This window comes from Cyrtonyx montezumae, unplaced genomic scaffold (genome assembly GCF_038088225.1).
Source record: "Cyrtonyx montezumae isolate F1298 unplaced genomic scaffold, pur_monq_1.0 scaffold_133, whole genome shotgun sequence".
In the NCBI taxonomy this organism is placed as follows: Eukaryota; Metazoa; Chordata; class Aves; order Galliformes; family Odontophoridae; genus Cyrtonyx; species Cyrtonyx montezumae.
Window position 1 is genome coordinate 13,536 of NW_027071863.1, and position 23,993 is coordinate 37,528.

Here is a 23,993-nt window from a genome sequence, read left to right on the forward strand (position 1 = left end):
GGGGGGGGGGGAGAGAAAGGAGTACAAACCAATAAAGGCCCCTACGGCAAACGGGTCAGAGTCTGAATGCAGAGAGAGGAGAAAGGGGGGGGAGAAGAGGGGGGGGGGGGGAAAAACGAACAAAAAGAAAAAGAAAACCAAAAGAAACGAACGAAAAAAGGAACAAAATACAAATTCTATATTACATACAACAGGAAAAAGGTGGCTGAAAACAGACAACGCGGAGCTGCCCGCCCTGCCCCGCCCCCGGGGGGGGGTTTGGGGGGGGAGGGGGGACACACACACACACGCTCTCCTCCCACATCGGTCGGCGTCGATTCGTGGGGTCCTCGTCGGAAGCCATTGTAGGGCCGGGGCCGCCGCGCTCAGTTGGTGCCCCAGCTGTAGCTGTTGTAGGCGGACTTGTTGGCCTGGGATTTCTGGGGGATGGAGCTGCCTTGGCTGCGCTGCCCGGAGCCGCTCTGCGGGGGGGGGGGGGGAGGGGGGAGGGGGGAGGAGGAGGAGGAGGAGGGTTAGAAGGGGGAGCGGGCACGCCGTGCTCACCCACGGGGTCCCGATCCCAGCAGCTCCGCTGGGTGACACCGGCAGCGATGTCCCCCGTGGGGCTGCAGAGCGCAGTCGCCCCCGACTCAGCACTGGGGGGGGGGGGGGTGTGGGGAGGAGGAGGGGGGAGGGGAGGGAGGGAGAGAGGGGAAGGGGTTGAGCACGGAGTGTGTGTCTGTGTGCGCTGTGTGTGTGTGCACATCCTGACTGTGGGCTGTCTGCTCGCCTGGCGGGGCCACGGGGAGAAGGAGGGGGCTACGTGAGCCTGGGGGGCCTTAGGGGCGGGGAGAGACCCCAGGGCAAGTGCAATTATCATCAGAGAGGTTTCATTACCTGATCTTCCTGCTGGCGTTGGCAGCACAGTATCATCTGCAAATATGGAAGCTGTTGCAGTACCCGGGATATGTAAAAATAAAGGGACAAACTATGACAGTAGAAATCCACGGTTAGACCTGCAAGCTACGGCGGGGTCGTGGCTGTGGCGAGGAGCTGTGCCGGCCCGGTGGAGGACCGGGACCGGGACCGGGTCCACTCCGAGGACCGGGAGGTCAGGCCGTGTCTGCGTGCAGGGGCACTACCCGACCGTACCTGGGACAGCCCGGCAGCAATGGGGCTGTGCCGAGTACCCCCCAGCGGAGCGCACCCCGGGGCCTTCCTCACCTCGTCCTCATCGGCCCTGTGTGTATGTGCATGTGCGTGTCACCGCGTGTGTCCGCTGCGGGGCGTGAGGGAGGGAGGGAGGAGGAGGAGGAGGGGGAGGGGGGGGGCAGGGGGGAGCGAGAGCCCTAGAGGTGCCCCAACGGAGGGGTACGGAGACCCCCGCGGTGGGGGGGGGCCGCTTACCTGCCCGTCCTGCTGCAGGTGGTGGTGGAGGATCTGCGAGTGGGGCTGCTGATGCGGGGTCAGGATGTGCATGAAGGGGGTGGGGGGGTACGCGGCGGCCGTGGCGGGGTTGATGGGGCCGCCGCTGCCCAGCGCTGAAGGCAGGTTGAAGGAGGCTGCCGGGGTTCCAGTGTGAAATCCCTGCTTCTCGAAGGATTGCTGAGGAAAGGAGAGCTGGGGGTGAGGGCTGAGCATCGGGCTGCGGACCCCACGCCCTTCACCCACGCAAATCAGGAGCCGGGCACCAAGGTCTGGTGCAGAGAAGGGAGCGATGCTCAACCCAGCGCCCTTCCCCAGGCTCAGAGCTGCTCTAGATCTGGGCAGGACCACGCGTTTCCCTTCCCCTTGCTGTCCAGCTGCTCCTGGGACAGACTCCTCCTCACGAGGAAGGCCACGTTCCCCACTCCGCTTCCCATCGAAGCAGCGCTCAGCCGGCACCCACCTGAGTTTTGGAGTAGACAGAGCCCGAGATGTCCGGCACGCCCGTGTTACTGGATGTCACAGATACACCTGGCAGAAGGAGACAGGAGCGTCAGGGCTCAGCAGCCCCCACTGGGAGTCAAAGAGTGGCCCAGAAGTCGGGTGAGGTTTGGAGACGTCACCCGAGGAGCAGTGTGCTTGTACGACGCCCAAGTTCTCTCGCTGCGGACAACAGCAGCTTCTGGAAGCTTCCAGGAACAAACATGCTGCCACCCAGGGATGCACTCTTTACCCAGAAAGCCCAGAAAAGAGCAGCTTGAAGAGCAGGCAGGCGATGAAAGCGACCCCAGCAGGAAGGGCTGGGAGCTCCTCGGCCTCAAAACAGGCAAGGGCACGCGAGGGCGACCCGACTCGAGTACTGCTTCCTTTGTAAGTGACATCAGGCGACCCGCTGCGGGGCTGAGGTGCCTTTGTGATGGGAAATAAGGAGCTCTAAGGGGCTCTCACCGCAGTGGGAAAAGGCCCAGCTGGAATCTAAAGGCCCGGAACCGAAGCAGACCCTTCACAACCAGCCCGATGTTGAGTGGTGAAACCTGAGGCACGCGGCAGGACGGCTGCCACGGGTTTTGTCCTTGACCCACGGCAGGATGGCTCCTCTGAACACCACGCCAAGCACTCCCAGGAGCAACCAACCCCCCCGGATACACGCAGGAGGAACACACTCAGAGCCCTCAGCTCTGGTGCTGAGCGAGCGCCCTTGCACAGCCGCTGAGATTGGCAGCGAGCTCTTGTCCCAACAAATCCACCCTGCAGAGGGGGGAGATGCTCCCGCACGCCTCTTACCAGCGCTGTATCCGTGAGAGCCATAGCCACTGGGCTGCTGGAAAGGGGTCGCTGATGCGTTGACGCTGACATTCACACCGTGCTGCTTGGAAGAGGTAGGAGCAACCTACGGAGAGGAGGGGGGCAGTGAGAAGAGGCTGTGCTGCGCTCCCGAGCCAAACCCCACGCTCTGCCCCCCCCCCCCAGGGGACTCACAGGGAACACGGCGGGCCCGTACTGGAAGGTGCTGGGGAGCCCTGGTACCCCTGTGTAGTACGGCAGACTGGTGTAACTGTAGCCAGGAGGCAGCGCCGGGTTCAGGAACGTCTGCTGCGTGGTGTGGTGGGTCTGGGTCTGGCTCTGCTGCGGTTGCGCCAAAGTCGTGGCAGGAGCCGGGGAGGAGGCGTCGCCTCGACCGAATTTTGTTAAGTCACCTGCAGCGGAAGGGGGCAGGTTGAGCAGCAATGCCAGCCCGGGCACTCCAGCTCAGCCTGCAGGCGATGCGGCGCTGCCGTGGGCACTGAGCCAGCCCCACATCGCAGCCGAAGCCCTCGGACCCCACGGGAAGTGCTGGTTGAGGACACACAACTGCTCTGCCAAGCACTGCAGGACTGAGGACGGGCTGCGTGCTGCTTAGGTTCGTGAGGTTGGAAAGGAGCCCCAAGATCATCCAGTCCAACATCCTCCTGTCACCATCCGTACCCAACCGCTCAATCCAATCCCTCAGCACCTCATCCAAACGCTCCTTGAGCAGCGCTAGGGATGGTGCCCCCACCCCCTCCCCAGGCAGGCCATCCCAGGGCCTGACCACTCCTTCAGAGACAAAATTCCTCCTCAGATCTCATCTCAATCTTCCCCGACACAACTTGTGGCCATCCCTGTCGTTATTTATCAGGGAGAAGAGGCCCACCCCCTCCTCACCACAACCCCCCTTCAGGAAGGGGCAGAGTGCAGTAAGGTCTCCTCTGAGCCTCCTCTTCTCCACCCCAACCCATCCCAGCTCCCTCAGCCGCTCCTCATTGTGCTCCAGACCCCTCCCCAGTTTTGCTGCCCTTCTCTGAACACGCTCCAGGGCCTCCATGTCCTTCTGGCAGTGAGGGGCCCAAAACTGAACGCAGCACTGGAGAGCTGAGTGCAGGGGATGCTCACCTCCCTGCTCCTGCTGGCTGCACTGTTTCTAATCCAGGCCAGGATGCCGTTGGCCTTCTTGGCCACCTGGGCACACTGCTCACGTTGAGCCGAGCATCACCCAACACCCCCAGGTCCTTTTCCTCTCTCCATTCTTCAAGCCGTTCTGCCCCTATAGCACTGCATGGGGTTATTGAGGCCACAGTGCACTGTGCCCTGCACAACCCCACCATCAGTGCTGGGTGCTGAGCCCCGGGCTCCCTCTGTGCACCCAAACCACCCCAAACGCAGCCCCAGAGAGCGCGGGGAGGGCCCTGCCCTGCACCCTGCCCTGCAGCAAACAGCTCCTCCTCCAGCTGAGGGTGTGAATGAGCCCTTTCTACAAGCAGGGCTCTCAGCTCCCTCCCTCTTGCCTGGTGGCACTGAACCAAACGCTGCAGAGGTCCAGGAGCCCACGGGGAGCGCTGGGAAGCATCGCTTCCTCTCCCCAGCTCACGCTCGGCCGTGGGGCCGGGGCTGCCTCCCCTCTGCTCCTCTCTTTGGGAGCACCTGCTCAGCTCTCCCCTGCAAACAACTCTCCCCATTCAGAGCTCACACAGTGAGCCAGTGAATTTCTCAGCGCCGCCGCAGCTCAAAGGCAAAGCCCGGGGAGGCACAGCCATCAATTATCACCAACTGACAAATTATGCATGCAGCGGTCCCGAACTCTGAGCTCGGGATTTCAGCCCCAACGTGCCAGGCCGAAGCACGGATGAGCTCCTGCTGAAGGAGGGGGGCAAAGGAGACATCCACCAGTGCAACATTTCCTTCAGTGCACACAAGTTCAGAGCCACGAGCGCTCGCTGCCTTGGGCCCCTACCGGAGTACGGGTTGCTGCTCAGGCTGCCATCTCTTCCAGTCAGAGGGGTGGTGGGTGTAGGGAATGGGATGCTGTAATAATCCTGAAGGGTAAAGAAAACAAAGGAGTTTTACAAGCTCTGTCTGAAGATGCAAAGCAGTTCTGTGTCGCAGAGCAGGGATTCCTGGCACCGGCTGTGTGAGAGCACGGCACAGATCAGGCACAGATCAGGCACAGATCAGGCACAGATCAGGCACAGATCAGGCACATCGAGGCTGATCTCAGCTGCAGCAACCCCAGGCTTTCCTGGCATGCACCATCCCCCTCACCTGGCTACTGGAACAACCAGGCAAGGTCTACTGGTGTGCAACCCCTGAACTGCCTGGACAATCCCCACCGCTTCACAACGCAAGGGATAGCGTCCTGCTTCCTCAACGAAAGCCATCCTCAAAGTATTACTGCTTTCCTCCAAGGATTAGAGGCGAGTGTCTACAGCAGCTCCTCACGCTGCTGCTGGACAACGCAGCTCTGCCTGCTCTGCAGCTCCTCAGCCCCACCACCACTGCTGGGAACCCCCAAGCGCAAAGGGGCAGCTCCCCACCACCCCACTGCCGAGGAGGGGTGGCCCTTCAGCTCCCAGCTGGGGGTGCTGCCAGCTCTACCTTCAGCACTCACCAATGGGAATCTCGTCTGGAGCATCTGCAGGTCGTCATATCCATACACCTGTGGCTAGAAAAAGAGCAGGAGGTGACGTTAAGAGACACAGAGCAGATGAAGTCGTTCATCCGACTGACAGCCAGCACTCAGGTTAATGCTGCACAGAGCTGGGGGCAGAAGGTCGGGGTCCACGCCATTACTGAGGAGGAGGCAGCGAGGAAGAGCACCAACGTGGGGTGGGGCACCACTGCTTCCCACTGCAGAGCTCTCCCCCAGGAGCAATGGTGACCCTGAAATCGGTCGTCACCTTCAGGAGCTGTGACACCGCCCCGGGCTTCGTGGCACCGCCCGCCTCGTTTCGTTTGACATTTGTCACACTACCAGAGCTCCACGCTTTGCCCCAAAACCTCTGACCTAAAGGCTGCGATGGAAAACAAGGGGTCCAAACTCTCCCGTCCTGACGCCATCGGTTTTTGGTCTCAGTGTGAACCACGTTAACCCTCTCCCTGCCACGATGGACCGAGAGCCACGAGAGCTGGGGGTCCCACTCACCGGGTAGGCATGGAGCAATCCTGGAGCCATGATGTACGGGTTAGGCAACAACGGTGGGACTCCAGGGGGGAGGTTGGGAGGGGCTTTTCCTGCAGAAGGGAAAGGGAAGGGAAAAATCCCACAGTGAAACCAACAGCTTTTCTTTGAGCCTCCCCCCGCCGAGCAGTGCCCGGGGAAGCACCTGACGTCGTTGCGACGGAGCTGCGAGTGGAGGCCGTCACTGTGGAGTTACTGCTGAGGCTGAGGCCCAAACTGCTGACACTGCTGAGGCTGGAGGAGACGCTCACGGCCGGCGGGGCAGCCGACACCGTGCTGGACGAGGTGGAGAAAGTGCTAGCAGAAGAATGGAGGCTCGCTTCGCTTTCCACACTTGTGTGCTGGGGAAGGAAAGGAAGAGTTGGGGATCAGGGGGACGTGACTGGCTGTGGTGTGCAAATACTGCAGGTGATGCAAAGCGCTGCACGTGTTCCCAGGTGCCTGCAGCGACCCCAGCTCCTGCAGGCTGTGAAGAAACCTGCTCGGCATCTGCTTCAGCCCAGGGACCTGAGAGCAGCCAGCTCGCAGTGCCTCCAAAGTCAAGGAGCTGTGCCCCACCACGTGCCCGCTGGGAGCAGCAGGGAGCTGCGTTCTGCTGCAGAAGCCAACAGCACCGAGCTCAGCTGCAGGAGCCCCAGCAGCGAGTCTGAACGGTGCCACCCATCAGCTGTGTCTGCCCCAGTGCCCGCTCCCAGCTCCGGGGGGGTTTTAAGAGCTATCACAGGCTCGGGTGGAGCTGCTGCTGTGCCTGATGCAGGCGTGGGGTCGAAAGCCTTCAGCCAGAGGTGTGCAGGCAGAAACAGAACGGTGCAGATCCACACTCACCAGAAGAGTTGAAGTCGATGTTCGCCCGGAGGATGTGGATGAGGACAGACTGTTCTGCTGGGTGGGTAACGTGCTGCAAGAAGGAGACAAGGGCTGCTAAGCCGAGGTGCAAGAGCCACCGCTGGCAGCACGCGGCCAGATCCCCTTCCCCACCTAAGTGAACTGAAGCAGCTCCTCTCCAGAGCAGACGTCAACAAAGCCACGAGGTCTGCGCTACCCTGAAGACCAAGGTTTGTCTGCTTCCCAAGGGGAAGCACAGCACAGCCCCCTCCTCTCGTGTGACCCTGGGTAATTACTGGCTAATTACCAATCTCCAGACGGACGCACACCTCCCCAGGGAGGCACTCCTGGATAGGATTAACCATCCCCACTGCACAGAGCCCTCACAAGGCACCTTCTGCCTTCTCACCCCCCCCTTCCCTGGGCTCACCTGCTGAGCTGGGCAGCAGTGGTGCTGGGCAGCTCCTCGCTGTGGCTCAGGCTGCTCAGAGCTGTCGAGTGTTGGCTGGCCGTGCTCAGCAGCGACGCCGCAGACACGCCGTCGTTGAGCGGAGCGATGCTCGGAGCGGAGGGGGAGTCGGACTTCACTGCGGGGCCGGTAGCACCTGTGTTAGGACACGGAGCTCTGGGTTAGGGGCAGCTTCCAGCAGCTCCTGGGGGGCACTGCAGTGGTGAGGATCATCGAGAGGAGCAGGGAGAGCCGTTCCCACACCCGTGAGTGTCACAGTGCTCTGAGTTTCACTTTGCCCCCAGAGCACCACAGCCATTGGGTGTGCAAAGAGCTTCAAGCCCTACAGACGAGGTGCCTCTCACGGAGAGGATTACTGCCATCAGGGTGAAGGTATCACAGTGACTCATAAACGATGCCGGGGAACTATCAGCGGAAAGCTGAACGTTTCAGGGCACGCGAACAGCCACAGTGAGTCCAGCGTGGAAAGGCCTCGCTGATGTTAACCCCGATGGAGCTGTTCATCCGAAGCAAAGGACACAAAAGCGGTTTGAGCGGCTCAGGACACGCGCTGCACAGCCAGGCTCTTACCTTCCACAGCCTGCGTGCTCTGCAACGGCGTGGGCTGCACGGAGCTGAAACCATTCTGAGGAAGAAAAGCAAAGTGTCAGGCACTGCAGCTGCCCCCAGCCCCAGACACAAGCTGGGGTCAGCCCACCCCTCCCTCCTCAGCGGTGAGAGACATGCTACCAAAGCGGACGCCGCCGAATCTGCAGGAATCAAACCCTTAGGACCAAAACTAAAGGCTCCACCTCGGTGTCACCCTGCAGCGGGGTAACCGTGCGTGGCACCAAACGTGGCCAGCAATCAAACCCCTGGTAACCCCGCTGGCCTGGTCCCGGGTCAGCGACGAACTGAGGGCTGTGGCTCAGCAGTGGGGAGCTCAGCACGGCCACGCTGCGTGGTGAGCTGGGGCGGCAGCGCTTGGGGCACCCTAACTCAGCACAAAGGGTGAGCGAAGCTGTCTCCTCACCTTGGCCTGGGTGAGATCTTTCTGGGGCGAGGAGGAGATGGAGTTTGGGTATCGCCTCGTCTGGGTGGATCTCTGCTCGTACAGTGGTCCCTGAGCGCTGTTCTGGGAGGTAAATGTTGCTGTCTGTATTGTGCCGCTCTGGTAACCGGACTCCTGGCTTTGATTGGACGAAATCGTGGATGAAGATTCACTAGAAAGAAAACAAAAAAAGGTCGTTTTCCTCCTTCACAGCCCTGCTGCCACAGACTGCAGGCTCTCCATTTCAAATCTTCGGAGTAACGAACCCCGGGCACCGCACAGGGAGCGGCCAAAGAAAGCCAGCGCAGCAGCAAAGCCAGAGGTCCTCCAGCAGGAAACCTCGTGCTGCTGTGCAGCAAGTGATGCAGCACAAGCTGTCCCCACTCAGGTCCCAGCACTCCGGGGACTGCCCACCCCAAGAGGTGGGAACACTCTGCCTCGTATCCCCGTCTGGAGATGCAGGAACGGCCCCACAGCCCCACGTGCCGTGGGAGCACAGAACCTGCCCACCAGGAGTGAGGAGCAGCTGTGCTGTGGATTCCCCCGCAGAACCAGCTGCAGTAGGAAGTGTTTGCTTTCTGTACAAGCCCCAGAGGCCGACGGGGCACAGAGCTGCCCCAAACAGCCCGCTGGCAACTCGTGCTTTGCTCTTGCATACCTTGTCCCCCCTTTGTGACTATAGGAGGAGTCAGAAAGGGTCTACTCGTATGCAGCACAGCTGGAGCCTGCAGGCGAGCTGGGATGGACCACTCCTCCCAGGTGCTCACCCCCCCCCAGGTGCTCACCTAGCAGTGCTGGTGTACAGGCTGCTCTGGGACTGGCTGGGATGAACCACCCCCCCCCAGGTGCTCACGCCCCCCCCAGGTGCTCACCCCCCCCCCCAGGTGCTCACCTAGCAGTGCTGGTGTACAGGCTGCTCTGGGACTGGCTAACAGCGGCGCTCGTCGTGGGCGTCGATTCGTACTCAGCGAGAACAGGCTCCGACCCAAACTGCAACGCCCCGAACTGCAGGTTTAGCCCTGAGATATCTGCTGAGCCAGGCATCTCCACCGCGAGGGCAGGAATCTGCAAGGCAGGCAGAGCAGAGCTCAGTCACTCCCCAGGAAAGGCAAAGAAAACGACGGTGGCATCTCCCCCCCCTCCCCCCCAGGGCCAGGCTCTCATCCTCCCGGCTTTCCCTGTGCCATTCACGAGGCACATCCTAACCCTCACCCCTCTCCATCACTGCCACGGTCGATCTAACACCAGGAAGGCCAAGCCCAACCTCTCCCCCCGCAGCACACAGAGAGCTGGAGACAGCTCCAACCAACGAGCGGTCAGGCACTGGGATGGCCTGCCTGGGGAGGGGGGGGGCACCTAGTGCTGCTCAAGAAGCATTTATGAGGTGCTGAGGGATTGGATTGAGCAGTTGGGTAGGGATGGCGACAGGAGGATGTTGGACTGGATGACCTTGGAGCTCCTTTCCAACCTCACGTAGCTATGAAACAGCTCCGTGCCTCCCCCCATCAGCGCTCTGCTCCGCACCTTTGATGTTAACGATGCTTTTTTCTTCTGCTGCTTCAGCTTCTGCTGTGCTGGCTGGGGACTGGAGGATTGGTTGTCCGAGGAGCCCGGGGACATCTGGGGAACGGGGTTGGCTTTGCTGGGCAGCGGCGAGGACGGCGGTGCCGGCACGGCGGCGGAGGCGGTCACCACGGGCTGCTTCTCCTGCATGAACACCTCTATCATGGTCGAGGTGGAAGTGAAGGCCTGACGCTTGGCGAAGGGACTGTGCACAGAAGAGTCTGTTGGGTTCTTGAGATCTGCCAGAGGGGGGAGGAGAGGGATGAGTTGGGATTCGTTGCCTTCGAGGCAAAGCGCGGTCTGATATGTTTCTCAGTATTGGGAAAAACAAAAGCGCTGTGCACGCTGCTGCCTGCTGGGCCCACGCTGAAATCAGAGCGGAGAATCCCCACGTCCCCACTCCCACCAGCATCGCTCTGAGACCTCCGAGCCCCTCTTTCCTGAGCTTTCCGCCATCTCCATGGGCCAAAGCAAACTCAGAAAGCAGAACTCCTCCGTCCTCTTGCACAGAAGCATCGTGTGCCCACCTGGCACGGGTTTGGTGCTGCTCCTTCCCCCCCCCCCCCCCCCCCGTGCTCCCGGACTGCCCACCCCCAGCCCTGCACCACCACACCGTGCCCGAGCTGCTCAGCACCGCAGCGTTAACACACGACTCCTATTCTGCCTGACACTCTCCTCTGTGGCTCCTTGTCTGAAGAGCCCAGGAGCTGCCAACACCGACTGCAGCTAGGACAGGGCTCGATTTTTTCTTCAGCTTACATTTGAACCAGAGCCATTTCACTACAGCAAGAAACAAAGCGCGCAGCGCTCAGCTGCAGCAGGGCTCAGCATCTCATCTGAGAAGCAGGAGCCTCTCCTGATCAGCCTTCACTCCTCCGTGCCAGCCCGGAGGTGCAGAGTTACTCCTTGGCATCTCCCAGCCACCAGGATCACATTCCTCTGAAAGATGCATCAGGTCAGCAGCGAGGTGGGGCTGACAAGTGTTTGCATTCAGAGCGATCCAACGCGGGTGCCTGCGTGCAGACCTCCTGTTACACAGCTCTGCCCGCAGCACTAAAGGTGCCTGACCTCCCTGCAGCTGTGAACCCGAGGGTCAAACTGCTTTCAAGGTCTGACCCTCCCGCTGCTGCTCGCGTGTTTCTGCAGCTCTGGGAGTACTCAGCCCCCCCGGGGAGGAGCGGTGCCGCTTCCCTTACCGTACTGCACGAGGGATGAGGTCTGCGCGGCCGATCCCATGTCCCAGGAGGAGGTGGTGGTGCTGCCCGGCTGGCTGTGCTGGGCTGCCAGCTGGGCCAGAGCCTGGGCTGTCTTGAACTGCTCCAGGAACTGCGAGCCCGTGGTGCTGCTGCCTTTGGCCTCCCCGACGTCTCCAAACCCTTTCCCCAGCATGCTCACCTGCAATTTCAGCACAGAAACAACACGCTCGGCATCTCCTCGATCTCTGGGAATTTGTTTCAGGACGGGAGGGTCTCTGAACACAACCTGAACGGGGAGACCTCATCCCCGTCACCCCACACGCAGCCCCCAAACCATTCCACATCTCATTCAAGACCGACAAGGGGGGCAGGAACAATCCCAGGCATTCCTCGTTAAGCAATAGGGTTCCGTGTCTCTAATTATTACAGCAGACCTACAAGCCGCCCCAGTGGAGGAGCGCAGCCAGGAGGTGCCCCACTGCCCAGAACATCCCAGAAAGCACTGCTCACGAAAACCCCATCAGAGGGGGGTCCCCTTACCATGCTGTGGTGAGAGAAGGAGTTCCCAGAGGCCGGCTGGGACATGGCACTCTGCTTGGAGTTGCTGAACACCAGTGGCTGCGCCAGGGACGGGGCCTGGGAGGACTCCAGGTTCGTGGACTCATTCTCCATGGAAGAGGGTGTCTTCCCTAGCAGCACTGCAAGGTCGATTCTGGATGAAGAAAGAAGACAACCCACTGAGGTGAGCAGGAGCTGCCACGCTGCTCGCTTTTACAACAGCATTTCTGCCCTCAACCCCACAGTTTGTACTTCACACATCCAACAAATCCGCACAACTTCACACAGCCGACATCAGCAGCTCCGAAGGGACAGAGGCCCCACTGCATCCCACCCACAGTCACAGAACCCACAACCACCACAAAACGCCCCAAAATCTGAGGAGTCAGCGAAGCCAGAACTCGGGCCCCAAACCTCCCCGCTCAGCCCCAATGTCTCGGTGTGCGTTAGCTCATCTGGAGCTGCTGTTTCTGTCCAGGGGGGAGAGCTCAGGGTGGGATGGGACCCCCGTGCCCCTCATCACAGCACTGCCCTGAGCCATCACCTCTGTCCGGCCGTGATTGTCACGTTCTCTGTAGGCAGAGGCACTGAGGACACATTGGAGGCAGTGAAGATCTTTGTCTCAGACAGCTGAAAGAGAGAAGGGGGAGACAAGAATCCCAAGTCAGGGCAGCACGCGAAGGACGCGGGTGGGATTCAAACGGTCACAAACAGCTCAAGGAATCGAGTGCCTGCTCTGCTCCCATCAGAATCAGTTCTCGCGTTCTTTGTTGCTTCTCTGATCAAAACCAAATCCTTCTGCACGTTCCCTGCCCCTCACAAACCCACCAGAGCTGCTGGGGTTTCACGCGCTTCGCAACGACAGCGTGCGGTGGAAAAACCCACGCTGCAGGAAAAGCCAAAGGGAAAAAGCTCTGGGAGGATGGTTGGGCTTCCAAAAATCACCTGGGCGATGGGACCACAGAGAGCAAGGGATCTCCTCAGGCTGTGGAAGAGAAAATAACGCTCCTCAAAACCAAACGAAGGGGAAAAGTTTAATGAGGCCCCGGGCTCAGCCACAGGCGCCGCGAGGAGGTGAGCAGCTCTCACTCCACACCGAGGCGTGGAGGTGCCAGCAGATAAACTGCAGGAGTTTAAAAGCAACCACAGCAGCGAGGAACCGCTGAGATGACTCAGGCTGAAGGCAAGGAGGGCTCTGAAGCCGCTCCCCCAGCACAGACCTGAGCGTTCACACAGCCCGCCCGAGCTCTGCATCTCAGACACAGCAGTGTTTGCTCGTTCATCACAGCTCCCGGAGCTGGGAGCCCGCCCTGGGCTCTGCCTGCTGTTTGCACAGGACCAATGCGTGCTGCTTTTCCTGCTGTGCACAGACAGGACCGCCCGCGGCAGCGGGCAGATGCGCAGGGGAGGGGTTGGAGGGTACCTACATCTTCGTTCCAGTCCTCCGTGCCCCACTCCTCCGTCGCAGCCCTCCATGCACCTACAGGGAGAGCAGAGGGCAGACAAGTCAGGGGCACAGCAAAGCCCTCCCAGGGGCCAGGGAAGCACTGAGGGGCTTGGCAAGCAGCTGAGAGGACTTTATTTGCCAACCAGAAGTCAAAGCAGCCGACCCCAACCCCAGACTTAGGGGCAGGTTCCCACGATGGTGAGGCTAAGCAGAACCAGAAAGACCCCGGGCCGGGGGGGGAGGGGAGCACACACAGCCCAGCACCCAACAGAAAGCGGAGCTCTGCGAGGGAGCCCCGCTGCCCCTTCTCCTGCCCCCCTCCTGCAGCAGCACCCACAAGCAGCTGTGACCCCAGCAGCTCTGACAGAGCAGGGATCCCCGCGAGGCCTCGGCCTCCTGCAGCACAGAGTGACCGAACCATCCTGGGGCTCAGCTTGCTCTCTTCCCCTCCCCACAAAACCCACTGAAGCTGCACCAAAACGTGTGTTCGGGGAGAGGGGAAATGTACCAAAGCGTGTGAGATGCCTGTGACCAGTTTCAGAGGAACGGTCAAAGCCAACAGCTCAGAGCACCAGGGAGCAAAGCATGAGATTTCAGCCACAGTCCATCACAGCACGGTTTGCAAGAGGGAGAGATTTACAGGTGGGAAAAGCTTCGCCTGGCTGCATCTCCTGTGTGCTCAGTCCCTTACAGCCACCACAACTTAACCTCCTCCACGTGCTGAATTTCACATGGGGGCTCCCAAACCCATCAGGCAACCCAGGATTTGCAATGAGGAGAGTGGGAATCCTCTGTAACTCAGGTGCCGAAGCACCCAGCAGTGGCAGCAGGTGAGAGCCCAGCACCAGAGAGGGGTTAACCCTGGGGGCACTCACGAGGACTGCCATCATCCCCTTCAGCAGCTCAGAGCCCCTTCCAGCACAAAAACAGAGCGTGGAGAACGAGGGATGGCGGGTCCCTCTCTAACACGTGTCAGGCTCTTGGATTTTGGGGGAAAAACAAAGGTTTTCCCCATTCATATTTCAGCCACGGGGCCGAAACAACTGCTGAGCTACCAGTGCAGAGTTCAGAGCACCAAATCAATGTGGTGGGTTTTTTTATGTCTGATGTAGAAGCGACCCAGGAAATCTCCTTGGATTGATTTTAAGTCCAGTTTGGATGTTCAGAAGTGGACTGAACTGGGCTGTGCCGGCAGCCTCGGGGCACACGGCCCACTCCTCCCGGGAGGAGCTCAGAGCACCGTGCAGGGTTGGGGGGCACAGCTTCGTGCTGCTCACACCCAAATCACTGCAGAGATTGCCAAAGAGGAGCTCGTGCAGAAAGCAACGCAGCACAGGGCTCGTTTTGGGGGGGGCGGATAAGATAGAAAGCAAAGCAGCAAGGAAAGCAGAGGGGATTCAGCCCCGCACGAGGCCTTCGAGGAGCAGCTGCCCTCCTTAAGCAGGAAAAGGAAAGGAAAACCAACAGTGGTTTGCAATATCAGTGTTATCTTTGGGGTTTTTTTCTCCTGCAGAACTGCACGGCCCTGCCTTGCAGGACGGGAGGGTTTCAGAAGTTTAGCAGAGATGTGATGTGCTGCGGAGCACTCGTGGGTTTGCAGCAAACACCGCTGGGGAACAACAGACCCCGCTGCGTCCTCACGGCTTCTCCCAAAGAGAAGCTCTCAGCTGGGAGGTGAGCGGCCCGGAGCTCACCTGCAGCCACCCCATAATGCTGGCAGCCCCAATCTGAAGGGGGGACCGACCCCCAACCGCCCCACACCTCAAAGCAGCACACGAAGGCACAAGTGTGGCACCAGCAGTGCCCGCTCATGGTCACCCCGGGGCTCAGAGCAGGAGGTGCTCGAGAACAACAGAAGCACTGAGACCCCCAGCAGCTCCCCCTTCCTCTCTAAACTTCCACAAGCAAAGCAGCAAGTTCCCCGAGGGGCTGCGAGCTCAGGAATGGCCACAGGATGCTCTGACATCCACCCCAGCGGGAGCTGGGGCACGCACCCCACATTTGGGGCCTTCCTATGGACACCCAGCAGCCTTAATAAGGGCAAAGCGGAGCAGCCCGCTCTCTCAGCTCCATAAAGCACGAGAAGATGCAGGATGGGATTGGCCAGGCACGGAGCAGCTTGGCCACGAGGCATCCTGCTCACCCCAGAGCACGCATCGCCTGCGGGGCAGCTCGGCTCGGAAGAAAAGCAGCGTGGCAGAGCAGCGTGGCAGAGCAGCGTGCCAAAGCGGCCCTGAAACTCGGGGCTCACACCCAGGGCCAGCTGCAAGCTGAGGCAGCAGAGCAGAGCCAAGACCCCCGCAGCAGCATGCTGACCCCCTGCAAAGCGCAGCGGGGTGGTTGCTGCAGGGCTGAGCTGCCCCGAGGGCTCTGTCACAGCTCCGGGGACGCAGCGCTGCTGTGGGTGCTGAGCAGCGCCTGAGCTCCACGTAACCCACGGGGACAGGGTGAAACCTCTCCCACTCCACGTTCGGGGCGTCAGCATTAGTAAAAGCACGGTCAGAACAAGCATCAAAATCCGTTAAAGTGAAGAAATTAAGAGAGGAGAACGACATATCCACAGATGTTTCAGTCGGTTTGAAAAAGAGCTATGAAGTGAAAGGGATCCGGGGCAGTTGGTGCACCTGGATGGATCGTACCAGGAGCAGTGTCAAATTTTCGGGGATAATTTGAGCCCTCACCCCCAATGAAATCAAGTCCTGAAACAAAAGAAAAGAAAAGAAAAAAGACAACCGGTGAAACGCTGCGTTCGGTGAAGACGTCTCGCTGCCCCCACGAGCATCGGTCGCGTTGAACCTGTGGAGACTGTTAGGAGACACCCGAGGGCACAACCTCACGGCTGCTCTGACTCAGGGCTCGACTGCTCCCTCTGGAAACCTCCTCACTCGATCCCTGAGAACTTCACACTTCCAAAATAACACCAGCACAGCAAAAGAAAGAAGGGTTTGGGAGCCAACGGTCGGGGCTGAGCGCTGAGCGCGGGACGCCGCCGCTCGAAGGGGTGGATGCTGAGACCTGAGCTCACTCACGTCGCGTGGGGCGCATATGTGGGGGAAAAGAGGGTATGGGTCCCCAAAGGAAGGGGATACACCTCACTCACCTGTGTGACCAAAAGGGGCGGAGTCTGACTCCACCTTTCCTATACACCTCACCTGTGTGACCAAAAGGGGCGGAGTCTGACTCCACCTCCCCTATACACCTCACCTGTGTGACCAAAAGGGGCGGAGTCTGACTCCACCTCCCCTATACACCTCACCTGTGTGACCAAAAGGGGCGGAGTCTGACTCCACCTCCCCTATACACCTCACCTGAGTGACCAAAAGGGGCGGAGTCTGACTCCACCTCTCCTATACACCTCACTCACCTGAGTGACCAAAAGGGGCGGAGTCTGACTCCACCTCTCCTATACACCTCACCTGAGTGACCAAAAGGGGCGGAGTCTGACTCCACATCTCCTATAGACCTCACCTGTGTGACCAAAAGGGGCGGAGTCTGACTCCACCTCTCCTATACACCTCACTCACCTGAGTGACCCAAAGGGGCGGAGTCTGACTCCACCTCTCCTATACACCTCACCTGAGTGACCAAAAGGGGCGGAGTCTGACTCCACCTCCCCTATACACCTCACTCACCTGAGTGACCCAAAGGGGCGGAGTCTGACTCCACCTCTCCTATACACCTCACTCACCTGAGTGACCCAAAGGGGCGGAGTCTGACTCCACCTCCCCTATACACCTCACTCACCTGAGTGACCCAAAGGGGCGGAGTCTGACTCCACCTCTCCTATACACCTCACTCACCTGAGTGACCCAAAGGGGCGGAGTCTGACTCCACCTCCCCTATACACCTCACTCACCTGAGTGACCCAAAGGGGCGGAGTCTGACTCCACCTCTCCTATACACCTCACTCACCTGAGTGACCCAAAGGGGCGGAGTCTGACTCCACCTCTCCTATACACCTCACTCACCTGTGTGACCAAAAGGGGCGGAGTCTGACTCCACCTCTCCTATACACCTCACTCACCTGTGTGACCAAAAGGGGCGGAGTCTCACTCCACCTCTCCTATACACCTCACCTGTGTGACCAGAAGGGGCGGAGTCTGACTCCACCTCTCCTATACACCTCACTCACCTGAGTGACCAAAAGGGGCGGAGTCTGACTCCACCTCCCCTATACACCTCACTCACCTGAATGACCAATAGGGGCGGAGTCTGACTCCACCTTCCCTATACACCTCACCTGTGTGACCAAAAGGGGCGGAGTCTGACTCCACCTCTCCTATATACCTCACTCACCTGTGTGACCAAAAGGGGCGGAGTCTGACTCCACCTCTCCTATACACCTCACTCACCTGTGTGACCAAAAGGGGCGGAGTCTGACTCCACCTCTCCTATACACCTCACTCACCTGTGTGACCAAAAGGGGCGGAGTCTGACTCCACCTCTCCTATACACCTCACTCACCTGAGTGACCAAAAGGGGCGGAGTCTCACTCCACCTCTCCTATACACCTCACTCACCTGTGTGACCAGAAGGGGCGGAGTCTCACTCCACCTCTCCTATACACCTCACCTGTGTGACCAGAAGGGGCGGAGTCTCACTCCACCTCTCCTATACACCTCACCTGTGTGACCAGAAGGGGCGGAGTCTGACTCCACCTCTCCTATACACCTCACTCACCTGTGTGACCAAAAGGGGCGGAGTCACAGCTCACGCTGGGACACAGACGTGAGGTCCTCCGCCGGGAGGACCACCAACTCAGCTCTGAATTTCCACTGTCACCTTAACCACAGCATTAAGCGGCCTCTGCAATTCCAGCTACAAGCAGAAGGGTTCATCGCACCGGAAAGCCAAGGCATGCTGGGTGAGCACAGCTTACTTGTGCCGTCGTCCGGCTCGAAGCTGCCCGTGTTGTTCCACGTGTTGGTGCTGCTATTCCCATAGCTCTCGTCCGTGCTGGCCGGCTCGGCGTAGTCAGCCGGGTTGAAAGTTCTGTCCGAGAGAAACACGGATGATTTTCGCATCCCTCTCTCTTTGCACAGATGATTTTCTTCCTACTGCAATGCGGTGAGGGAGGCCGCCACGAGGCAGCTCCCCCTCCCAGCAATGCTTCTGCTGCACCGACCCTTCCAGGTTTCAGCAGTGACACTTACCCCATGCCTTGGGCAGAGAATCTTCCCCCCCGCCTTCCAGAGCCACCTGTAAGACACACACACACTGCAGCAACGTATGCACTTCTGATGCCCCAAATATGACAGTATGAGGACCCCCCTGAGCTGATGGGGTTTCCAGCAGTGCCTTTGTACGTCTGGAATGACCCCAGCTGGCTGGCAGTGCCCTCAGCCACGCACCGTGCCAGGCTCAGACGAGGTTTCCAGCTGGCACAGGGCTGGATCACCAAGCCCAGGTTCTCACTCCTGCAGCGTGCATCCTATAACCACCCCTGAGCCACGCAGATTTTTGCAGGAGAACCTATTTCTGCTGCTGAGCAGTTGAAAAAGCAAGCCAAGAGCTCACACAGCGCTGGTGCTCAGAGACACACGGGCAGGGGTGGGGGGATCCAGATCCTGGGGGTGACAAGGAGCCTGGCTCCTGCACGCAGCCACCATCAGCTCTGCTGGGACCCGACAGCTCATTTCTGCTGCTCGGGACGCATACAGTGACACGCAGGCACCGAGTTTAAGTGTCACATCAGGAAAACCAAGCTCTCATTTTTCAGTTTATCAACCCCCCCCTCCTGACACAGAGGTTTGGACCTCACGGAGGAGCTGCCCTGACACCACTGCCCCCTCCCACGCTGCGGCCCCGCACGTACCTCGGCCCCGGCCACGTCCCCGTCTCCCTCTCTCCGTGCCTCTCCCAGAAGAGCCTCCACTCTTCCCACCATCCAGCCCGTTCTCCTGGCCCCGAACTGAAAGACACAACAGCGCAGAGGGCACGTTAAGGGCATCAGGGTGCTCCGTAACCCGCTGCGGAAGCCGCTCACAGCAACAGCATCACCCGAGGACGCATCTCAGACAGGGGAGCACCGCACACGCTGCCATCGAGGATGACGGTGGGCAGGTGGGGGAGGGGCAAGCAAGGCTGGGGGGGGCAAGCAAGGCGGGGGGGCTGCGTACACTCTCTGCCACGGCTGGCTCCCCTCCCCCGCCGTGGCGGCCCGCCGCGCCGTCTGCTGAAATCCCGATCTCTCTCGCGGTTCTCTTTGCTCTCTTCGCTGGGTTCTGTCTGCCCGCCGTCCTTCTGGCCCGAGACGCCTTTCTTCTTCCCGACCATCTCCCAGGAATGCTGGAGGGGTTGCAAGAGGGAAAGCAGTTAGCCAGAGCCTCGCAGTAACTACATCAACACCCCACGGTGTTTCCGGGGTCAATCCCCTCCCCGAACACGGGACAGCAGGAGAGGACCAGCACTCATCCACACGCGAGTTCAACTCATCCCAAGTTGCTCTGAACAGAGCACACCTCCGGCTCGCTGCCCACACTGCTTTATTTCACGGCAGCAATGGGCTCGTCCTCTCAAACCGATGCTGCACGCTGGTAGGATAATTAAAAATAGTCACAGGTCGTTGACAAACACCTGAAAATTAACTGGTGGGGAAGCGAACAGCTGCTGCGGGATGGCAGCATGCAGGGACAGCAACAAAAAGCCTCGGAAGCACAAAGGGCCCTCGAAGCAAAGGGCTCCTGACTCAGCCATGGGTACGTGGCTCTGCAAGGTACAGCAGGGAAATGTTCTCTTCCCATCGTGGCATTTGAAGCCAAGTGTAACTCAGGTGAAGACCACGCCAGCTCCTGCTCTGTTTGAAACAGGGGACACCCTGCAGGTGAGCTGCCTCCATCAGCATAAAAGCATCTGAGCCCTTCACGAGTCCAACCCTTATCAGGAAATCCCTTATCAGCACCACACCAGCTGGATCCAGCCCAGGAGCGGCTCCCAGACCTCCGAACAGCCCCAGCAACACACGTCCATCCCACCCCTTCTCCTAAAAGGGTTTTCCAACAGCAATTTTGGTTCGGTGCTTAACGGGAAGGGCTCTCAGAAGGCAAAGCAAGAACCTTCCCCCGTGCTACGATGAACCCAGCAGCAGCAGAGCACCCGGCGCTGAGAAGTAGCTCTGCTAAGACCGAATGCAGCGCTGCCCGACCGCGCTCGTGGTGAGAAAAAGGGGGTAAGGCACCAAGAAGCACCAGCACCTGCACGAGGGGCAGCAGCCAAGCCCAGCTGGACAGCAAACACTGGCACGCAGATGGTGAGTCCTGAGATGTGGCACGGCAGTGACCACGGAGGCACACAGCCCTCTCCACTCAGCAGGAACGGGCAGCAGAGCGTCCGCTGCGCTCTGCCCTCCGGCCCTGCTGGCCACGCTCACCCTCCTGCAGCCCTACAGGGCAACGCTGGGAAGCCAGGAGGCAACCTCACTTCTCACACTACTTGTGTGTAACTCGTGCCTCGTCCTGGCTCCCGTTACCGAGATTATCACCTCCAAATACGCGGTGACACCGAACGCGGCCTCAGCGGGATCCCAGGACCCAGCCCTACCGTGTCCGGATTGCCCTCCAGCAGCACATTGATGGCTCTGTTCACATCCCCGTTGCAGTCGTGCAGAGCAATCACACACTCATCCTGGTTCTTGCCCGTGATGTCAATCAGCTGTAGAGAAAACACCGCGGTCAGAGCGCTGCACGCCCAGAGAGCGCCAACACCCGCGTGGATCTCCTCGGAGCCGAGCACGCCGAATCCCAAAAGAGAAATCCCACACAGAAACGCCAAGGTTTGGCAGTCCTGCCAGCTTCCCAGTGCCCCCAAACGATGAGGGTGGGAGTTTGTGAGTCACCGAGTCCCACCACATCGTAGCCTACGAGCCCCTCGCCTCGCGATGCTGCTGCTCCACGGCCACACTCAGCCGCCACGGGGGCTCGGTGCGAGCTGCACGCCCTCTGCCACCGTCCTCCCCTCCCACACTCACTTGTTTCACCTTCTCCTCAAAGTCAGCGTCGTTGTGGTCCGAAATCATCTGTGCAAGTCGAATCTGTTCCGCAGTGGCCTAAAGGAGATGGGGTGTGAGAAGAGCGCGGTCAGCACGGCGGAGCGGACGCGGTGAGGCTCAAACAGGGAGGAGGAGGAAGGCTCCGGAAAGCAACGGCAGGCAGGAGGGGACAGAGGGAGGGAAGGGGAAAAGCAACACCACCAGGCAGCGGCTGGCCGAGCCCACGTCACCTCCGCCGGCACCACGGGGACAAACCGCAGCGGGCTCGGGGCCGTTTTGGGGAGAAGCAAACGGGGGACAAGGGGCTGCAACAGCGTGGCAGCAGAAGTGCCAACCCCGGCCCTGCGTGCCCCAGCAGTGCTGTGGGAGAGCCCAGCTCCCGTGCCAGGGCTCCGCCTGCACCCCGCCGGTTGCCAAGGACGCTGCCCTTACCTGCGGCCGCTGCTTGTGCTGTGTCTGGCTCTGTGTCTGTGTCTGCTCCCAGCTCCCCCGGGCTCGGTTAGTGCCCACCGATGTCATCATTTACAGTATATACAAATAACAGTATTTACAAGGTAGAACTCTGCGGTGGGGCAGGGGAGAAGAGAGAAGAGGCTGTTAGAAAACAGATAGCACACGGCGGCACCGACACGGGCCCACCTCCACCACGTCCCCCAGGGAAACACCTCCTGGGAAGGGCTGACCCACCCCACAGAGCACACAATGCCCCACAGAGCCCTACGGCAGCTCTGCTCTGAGCACGGGACATCCCAGAGCCTGCGAGGATCCCGAAAGCTCCCGCTCCTTCCGTGCCTTCAGACCACAGGGAAGCAGTGCCCTCCAGTTACAGGTGCTGCTGCGGCTCCGTCTGTGGGGTATCACCATTTTAATGCACCATCCTCAAAGAACCAACTGGTTGGTTTTTTTTGGGGGGGGGCTTTTTTCTCTCTTATTCCAATCATCCTCCAGACCTCGGAAGGTTTTCTTCCACCGAGTATTCCAGACTCAAAAGTTAGCAATAAATAAGTAAGTAAATAAGAGGAACTCGACGCCAACACGGGATAACGGCGGCTGCAGAAGCGCTGGAGGCAGAAACGGGCAGGAGCTCAGAGCACAGAGTGCCCCCCGTGAGGGTCAGCAGCCCCACAGCACGAGGGGAAGAGCCCAGCACCAAGAGAAGCAACGGGGGGCAGTGGCAGAGCTGGGGGGGGGCTGCCCAAAACAGGGCCCCTCAGCAGCGGGTAGAATAAATTCACCTTTCGGCGCTGCCTCGAGGCAGTTAAGGGGAACCGTGGGGTGACAGAGGGAACGCTGTGCCCCCTCTGTGAGCTCCCCCCCCATCCTACACCTCTCACACACAACCTGCAGCCCCCGGGAAGCGGTCCCACGTGTCTGCAGTCCTTCAATCTGAGCTCTCAACGGGGCTCCGGTGCTACGCCGTCCCCGAGCTTGGTGCAGGAGATGGGCACTGCCCGCAGCCGCCACGCTCCGCTCGGCCCCACTGGGGACCACGCAGACACATTTCACACGCAAAAAGCAGCAAAAGAAGGAGCTGTCCTCTAACAGAAGGACTGCAGACACCGCCAGGGGAGCGCGCATCGGCTCTGCTCAGACTTCACTCCTCTCCTCCTGTCACTTCAGCACAGCTCCGGGGCCACACAGCTCCCTATCCCAACGCCCAAAGCAGCCCCCCCCACACACACACAGCAACGTGCTTAAGGACGGCTGTGGGGCGGATCGATCGAGGGCTTCGAGAAGAAAACCAAAACCACACACGTGCAGCTGCAATAAAAACGGGCGACGGCGGCCAAACAAAGCAAACTCCCGAGCGAGCCCCGGGGAAAACAGCCCTCAACCGGGAAACCTTCGAGAAAAGGGGACGGGATTTAAGGAGGGAAAAGGAGCGCGGCGGCTCCAGGTTATGGGACGCTGCCCTCGGAGGGGCCGCCCCGCCCCGCCTTCCCGGAGCAAAGCGCGGGGAGAGCCGAGCCCTGGGCTGCACGGAGCCTCCACAAAAAGAGGGGATACAGAGACGTAGCGCAACGGTTCACTTTATTGGGAATTCAGGTGAGTTACAACGCACAACGGGGCTCTGTGCTCACGTCCGCACCGGGTGATGCCAGGCGAGCCCCAGCACGCCCCAGCCTCAGTTTCCCTTATCTGTGAGGGCAGAAAAGCGGCATCTCCGCCCCCCACCCCCCTCAACGCTTCGCTAACGCGGGCAAAAGGCTCCGAAGTTGCAAAGGAAAAGGACTACGGAGCTCAAAGCACCGGGAACCGGGAGGGATCTCCCTACGGCGGTGGGCACAACGAAACCCCCGAGCTCGGATCTCCTGCGGAGCGCACAGCGCGGAGAACCCCGCGTCCGTGCAGCGCGGGGCCCGGAGCCCCGAACCGGGACGGGGAACCCCGCAACGCGCGGCTCCGCGGGCACAACGGCGGGGCCGCGCCTCCGAGGCCCTTTGTGCTTCCCCCGGTGCCCGCCGGCCCACGGGAACCGCCCGGGGCGCAGCGCGGCCCATTGTCGGCGCGGGGACGGCCCCGGAGGGACCCGCGGAGCGCGGACCGAAGCCGCGGCGCACAATGGGGGCGGCCCCGCGGGGAGGGCCCGGCCCGGGCCCCTCCGCCTCCCCTCCCGGCAGCGCGGCGCCAGGCCGGGCCGCTTCCGCCCTCATGGCCGCGGCCGCCATTCCCCCCGCCCGACGCGGCCGCCCCCGCCCGCCCGCCCTCACCTGCGGCGGCCGCGCGTTACGCCAGCCCGCGGCTGGGCCCGGCCCACTAGGCCGCGCGGCGCCCGGCGGGGAGCGGGGCCCGGCGGGAGGCGAGGGGCCGCCCCGGGGCGGCGAGGCCGGGCCGGGAGGAGCGGGGCCGCGCGGGACGAGGAGCGCCCGGCGGGAGAGAGAGGGATCGAGGGCCGCGGGGCGGGGTCGGAAGGGCCGCGCGGGGGGAGCGGAGCCGCCGCCGCCGCGCACCAACTTTACCTGAGTCTCCACCACACTGACACTGCCCAGAGGCGCCCGCCCCCATCACGTGACGCGGGCGGGGGGGGGCGGGGCCGGGC

General features: G+C 60.7%; 1 protein-coding gene across 10 annotated transcripts; it reads right to left on the reverse strand.

The window, feature by feature from the left end:
* Window positions 1–291: 291 nt before the first annotated feature.
* UBAP2L (ubiquitin associated protein 2 like) lies at window positions 292–23,965 on the reverse strand. Of its 10 annotated transcripts, none has more exons than XM_065731183.1 (29): window positions 23,914–23,965; window positions 21,386–21,515; window positions 20,933–21,010; window positions 20,506–20,616; window positions 19,086–19,254; window positions 18,782–18,877; window positions 18,120–18,165; window positions 17,846–17,958; window positions 15,648–15,665; window positions 12,947–12,999; window positions 12,064–12,149; window positions 11,502–11,673; window positions 10,962–11,160; window positions 9,727–10,004; window positions 9,095–9,267; window positions 8,185–8,374; window positions 7,743–7,797; window positions 7,134–7,308; window positions 6,704–6,776; window positions 6,024–6,219; window positions 5,843–5,931; window positions 5,309–5,362; window positions 4,655–4,736; window positions 2,884–3,101; window positions 2,689–2,794; window positions 1,868–1,935; window positions 1,387–1,584; window positions 877–912; window positions 292–461 (listed from the first exon to the last, which is right to left on the reverse strand). In XM_065731183.1, the coding sequence occupies exons 2-29, from the start codon at window positions 21,473–21,475 to the stop codon at window positions 366–368; spliced, it is 3,318 nt and encodes a 1,105-aa protein (XP_065587255.1). In that variant the 5' UTR covers window positions 21,476–21,515; window positions 23,914–23,965; the 3' UTR covers window positions 292–365. The 10 variants fall into 10 exon arrangements, with proteins under 10 accessions (XP_065587255.1, XP_065587251.1, XP_065587250.1 ...); XM_065731179.1 differs by having other exon boundaries at window positions 15,606–15,665; XM_065731178.1 differs by having other exon boundaries at window positions 5,309–5,356; window positions 15,591–15,665.
* Window positions 23,966–23,993: the final 28 nt, after the last annotated feature.